Genomic DNA, 5,672 nt, shown 5'->3' with positions numbered 1-5,672 from the left:
TTTAGTCTTAAAACTTTGTTTGAAGGTGAATTGTTATACTATTTTGTTTTGGTAGTAGCTGATAGGTTTTTCTTCTTTTTGGGAAAGGGTAAAGCACTGTCAAGGAGTAAAGAGTTCTTTTGTTTTGTAAAACTTGTTTGAACTTGTGTACACATTCTTGGTTGGAGATGTGTATCATTATGTAACAATCAGGTTCTATTAATTTAGCTGGCTGGATTACTGTTATGGTAATCCATCCTTTCTCTCAAAAAAACATAATCTGATAAATTCTTTCCTCTTTTCTGATTTATTCCATTTCATTTCCTACCCTGCAATAGTACACTTCTATACCATGAACAACTCAATATGCTTTTGGTTGTTTGTTGTCTGCTCAAATTATGGTTGCATCCCTTGTACAAGTAGGAAGGTCTTCATCAAAATAGGGTGCCATTCTGAAAATGGGATTTCTCTTGAAGAAATTAACTGGTTTCAAGTCAAAACTAGAAGATACAGTGGGCATTATGGGATAATCCTCCTGACAAGGGATATGATGAAACCCTAATGTGTACCACAAAACAATGTCTTTCTTCTCAATCGACCGATCCCTCTTTGCCCATGTATCCAGAGTGTCATCTCCATGGCTCTGATATGCAAATAAACCTCCTGCCCATTGCTCGCTTCGATTGTAGGGAGTCACCCAAATCTAAAAGGTTCAGAAGAAAAAAAAATTCTTACAAATTACTTCAGAAAGGGAATACAGAGATGGCATTTAAAACGAAACTTTAAACTACCTGATTATTTGTGAAGGCAGCTCTAAGTTGTGGAGGGTCATCAAGATCGAGTAAGCTCACTGCAGTAGCAGAAGGAACTATTTTGTACCCAGTAGGGTTCCCTACTTTTGATGTTCTTAACGGATTCACAACATGAAACTCATACGGGTCAGATAGCTTGAGCTTGATTTGTGCATCTTTTTCCGTCTTTGCAGTGTTTTTCACCACTTTCATGTAACTCTTGCGAGGTGATTTTCCCGGTGAAGTCTTTTGATTTTCCATGTGAACTTTTACAAAGGAGTTGTTGGGTCCGTCAATGTCCATGTCCAAGTAGAATGTGATGTAGTGATCGTGGACTACTCCGATAAGGTTCTCTGTAACTAGAGTTCCATAGATGTCCACTCCCTCAGGAACTTGAGTTACGTTTTCGTATATTGTACCTTTTGCTAGTATCATGCCGCTAAGACTGGCCTGTGGTAGTAACAAATGGGTAGAAAGTTTGAGAAAGAAACAATGGAATTTAATTTGGGATGAATGAGGAGGTTTTCTTAACCTATTTCTTAAAATACTTTTAAACATATCATGGATGAACGAGAGGGTTTTCTTAACAATGAGTTTCTTGTGTATTATGGTTGACGAATATATGCCTTGTTGTTTCTCAATATTAATGAAATTGATGCTATCCCACCGTTTCCTTAAATAACAAATAAAGAGGAAGTCGTATGCTTTTACAAGGCCTTCATGTATCAGCAACTAAAAGATTGAAGGGCTTTCCCCCCTCATAGATGGGTTAGTCATGTTATATATGTGACTAATTCCCTAATAGTAAAGATATATATATAAATAATAAAAAGGTTTTTTTTTTCTCTGTGTCTCTCTTTTTTCTTTTCTTTTCTTTTCTTTTCTTTTTTAATACTCTTTTGGCTGATGCATCGTTATATGTCGATGATTTCGATTAAGAGGGTGTGAATGTGCACCACATCAGTAGCATAGTAACTATGAAAGCAAAAGAGACGTACAAGAGATCCCATTTGTATACGTACTCAAAAAATAATTTGAATAAATAAAATTTTAGTACCTTGATCCTAATAAGGCCATCGGTCTGGAACTCCCAGTCGATGACATAGTCGTAGTTTCCAATAGTTGTTGCCATTCTCGCCACCAAGGTCACCTTCGGTCTTGCCTCTCGAATCTTTATCTCTCAAATCATAGATTGTTCATAAAGCACAAATAGATACCTTGTGAGTCCAAAAAGAATTAATAAAACAGTTATTTATAGACCAAATCCAGAAACTATCGAGTGGAGGCAATTGACAATGTCTCTATCAGCATTATTTGGTGGTTCATAAGAGAGAATGCTCAAATCTGTTTTCTCCCTTTGGACTGCACGATCCAATTGAGAACTTCTCAAGTTTACTTGCGAATTATGTTTCTGATTTAGGTATGAGTCTGAAATTTTTATTTTGTTCTTCAGTTACCCAAAATGAAAGAAATTTCACCGAGGACATGACCCATCAGATATATTTATAGGAACTGGTCACTGGAAGAAATATATGCGTGTCAAAGCCCGTGGTAAAGAGATAGGTCAAAGTTAACAACTTGTTTTTGCACAGTAATAAATATTTTGTGCAGTAAATAGTGAAAATTTGGATACATCCACATTACATAATATAATACCATTGCTGATGTTAAGTAATCACACAGTCAATTATATTCGTGGTTGGATGGGGGTGAAGTTGATGAGGGGTTGCTTCCTTCTCTGAATATCCAGTTCTGAGTTAAGTGGCTGAAGTCTACACATATAGAAACCCATGAGAGGACGGGGACTGGTTCCCCCGTGGTTCCTTCGACGGTCAAGTCAGCTGGTGAACTTGAGTGGGAAAATGAAGAACTGTTAGAGCTCTTGTGTGTGTAGTATAATTTGCAGATGTAGCTCAGAAAGTCGCCTTTTGTGCATTAAGTCAAAAGAAGCTTTTTGTTAGAATAGTATCTCGTATTTATACTGATGGTATAAGGGTAGAGCCGTCGTTATGGCCGAGCACAGGATGGCGGTGAAGAAGCATGGGCTGGAGGCTGAGTCAGCTCTTGCTTTATAAGTGTCGGCTAGCGACTGGAGGAGAGATCACATTAACAATAAATGTGACGTGATCCGAGGTATGGTGGCGTCGACGTGGTCCGATGAGTCATGAAGGCTATCGGGACTACAGGTATGATAGTGCCTGCCAAGCATTAAATACGACATCAACGTTGTGTCAGCGGGAGAGGCTCGAGGCTGAAGTCGTCCTCTAGTATCGCCGAGAAGTAACGCCTTTCGAGTCGTCATCGTGAGGCATCGAATAGCAGGTTGAATGGGCTTGTTGCGAGTTGTCTTCGACAAAAGGGTCGACTAGTATCGCCTTTCGAGTCTACATGAGGGAATGTCGACTCGGCGAGTCGGCTAAGTTGGGACCCTTGTTAGTTTTGGCCGCCAATTTGATTGGAGCATTGCATACAAAAGTACACATGTCCGTTGCTTGCAAAGGGTTACACTTTGGCGATTGAGAACACCATAACAGTTGGCCCCTTTCGCTTGGAGTCAGCTTTAGCCGGGTTCGAGTGAAATGAGAGTCATTTTGGACGGATGTGGGGGTGCATTAAATGAGGGAACTGAAAAGTCTCTTCAGATTGGCATGGCTGATGTCATTGTATGTTCATTTTTACTACCACAGCTCCGTTTTTCTTGGCAGATTACAGGATATTCAAGGTGAGTGGGTTGTGCCTCGATCCCTAATATGTCGCTTCGAATTCTGATAATTAATCTTGGCTGTTGGCCAGAATTTGATCTGACAGGCCAGATTCCGACAGTTGTGGGTCCAGATGGCATCCGATCCTGTTGATCGACGAGTTCTTCTGGTGGAGCTCCATTCTAAAGTGACCCAGTCACAGATGAGGGCACTCCACGAGAAATTTGATATCCCTCGGGAGTATGATCTGATGGCCCCGACGAGGTCAGAGGGCATTTACGATCATGGATCGGACCGGGAGTCCCTGTACTTGAGGCACTTAGAATGCGGTCTGTGGCTACCCCTACATCCCTTCCTCTAGTAAGTCTTCACGGCACTAGGGATATTGCCGGCACAGATGAAGCCGAACGTCATCGCCATCCTGGTGGGGTTCATGGTGTTTTGCCACTAGGTGGCAATAAAGCCATCTTTGCGGGTCTTGGACCAACTGGTGGCTGTGAAGGTGAACCAGACTGAACCCCGCTATCATTTTTAAATGGTAGGGAAGCTCAGGCTTGTCATCGGCCTTCCTGACTCCCACAAGGACTAGAAAGAAAAGTTTGTCTGGGTTGTGGGGGATGACCTGGAGTTGGCAACTCCAACTGGCCTAAAATAAAGAGGGAGGCGTTCATGGAGGGTGAGTTGCTCAATGCCGAGAAGGATGCGCTCGACCAGTTCAAGGTGTATGCTAGCTCTCTTCGAGTAGACCATCTACTTGACAACTCGGTCTTACAGGTTGTCAGCATGTCGGTAGTGCATCCTTGTATCAAGGACCAGAAGAAGGTTTCAGCCCTTATCATAGGGACCAGGGAAGCGACAATGGCGCCAACTGTTCCTTTGGCTGCTCCCAAGGAAGGGTCATTTGCTAGGCCCATGAAGCATATTTGTCGGGACATTCCTCCAATAAAGGCTGAGACGACCGATGAGGATCCTGCTCCCACCCTCATCCATAAACAGAGGAGGTAGCCTCGGAGGGAAGATGAGGAACAAGAGCTTCAGGTGAAAGACAAGATGGTCGATACCGACATCATTCATCTAGACGAGTCAGCCTCAGGAGAATCGGTCGAGACTCCTCAAGAAGAGGGAGTCGAGGCTAGAGCCTTTACTGGAGAGGGAGAGTCGTCCGGTCGCCGTAGTGAGTCGACTCACTGAGGGAAGGAGTCGATCGAGGAGGAGATGGTGCCTCCCATAAGGCTAGAATATCCCTTTTCTCATCGCGTTGCCGACATCAGAGAAGAAGAATGGGAGAGGATGAGGAAGTACCTCATCGGGACTTTAGGGGTCGGCTCTCGATATGGATAAGAGCCTAACCCGGAGCACCACTTCGAGCCTGATCACCATCTCAACATCCAGGGGACTATCCTGGGCTCTCATCGGATTCAATCGAAGGCGGTCAAGAAGTTCTGGCTTCCTCAAGATGAGGAGTTTTTGCAAGGGATTCCTGATGTCGATCTCCATCATAGCCTTCATGGCTAATTTGTTCAAGGCGCTTTAGTGGAGATGGAGTTATATAGTTGGATAGAACGGGTCTGGACCACATATCTCAAGCTTGTAGGGGTGGTTACTTCCCTGAGGTCTGACAGAGGTGTCGACTCGAAATGGGCCGAGGAGACACCAGCCCCAAGTGCTTCCGAGGTCGACGAGCTCAGGAGGGAGCTGGAGGAGAGCAAGAGGAAGGCCAGGAGACTGGATGAGGCTCTCCGAGAGAGGGACCATGCTATGGTGTTGGTCGAAGTCGAGAAGGAGGCGACGGTGCATGCGAGATGTCAACTGGACGAGGAGCATGCAGCGTTCGCTAAGCTTCAGGGGGAGGTCACCCATTTTCAAGAGTCTCTGGCAATGGCCCAAAGCTGTAATGCCTATGTTGAGTCAGAGCCTCACCACCAAGAGATCATCGACGGATATCGCCACGGCCTTACTGGAAAGACTGAAGTGGCGATCGCTTGTAAGGTCGGGTATGACTACCTGTCGGTGCAGCTTACAACCGAGATGAGGAATCTACCTGACCACTTCCACTACCCTCCTATTGTAGCCAAGTGTCTGGAACAGTTGGTGGAGATGGAAGCACTTGGAGGGGGACTCGATCTGGGTGAGGAAAAGGGGGAGTCGGATGAAGGAGGAGACTGCTTGACTCCTCCGCCGACTGCTCCCAGCAGCTCCT

The 5,672-nt window shown here is 44.4% G+C and overlaps 1 protein-coding gene across 1 annotated transcript in view; it reads right to left on the bottom strand.

Moving 5' to 3' along the window:
* The window catches only part of LOC109832772 (primary amine oxidase-like), an 18,091-nt gene continuing 12,640 nt past the window's right edge, over nt 222-5,672 (bottom strand). Inside the window, exons 3-5 of the mRNA XM_020400188.1 lie at nt 1,828-1,941; nt 771-1,220; nt 222-682 (exon numbers count right to left, since the gene is read on the bottom strand). Of these exons, the coding sequence (XP_020255777.1) occupies nt 371-682; nt 771-1,220; nt 1,828-1,941 (876 nt within the window). The 3' untranslated portion in view covers nt 222-370. The remainder of the gene's footprint in view (nt 683-770; nt 1,221-1,827; nt 1,942-5,672) is intronic.

The sequence above is a fragment of the Asparagus officinalis genome, chromosome 1 (assembly GCF_001876935.1).
Source record: "Asparagus officinalis chromosome 1, Aspof.V1, whole genome shotgun sequence".
Classification (NCBI taxonomy): domain Eukaryota; kingdom Viridiplantae; phylum Streptophyta; class Magnoliopsida; order Asparagales; family Asparagaceae; genus Asparagus; species Asparagus officinalis.
This window is presented reverse-complemented; position numbering and strand designations above follow the sequence as displayed.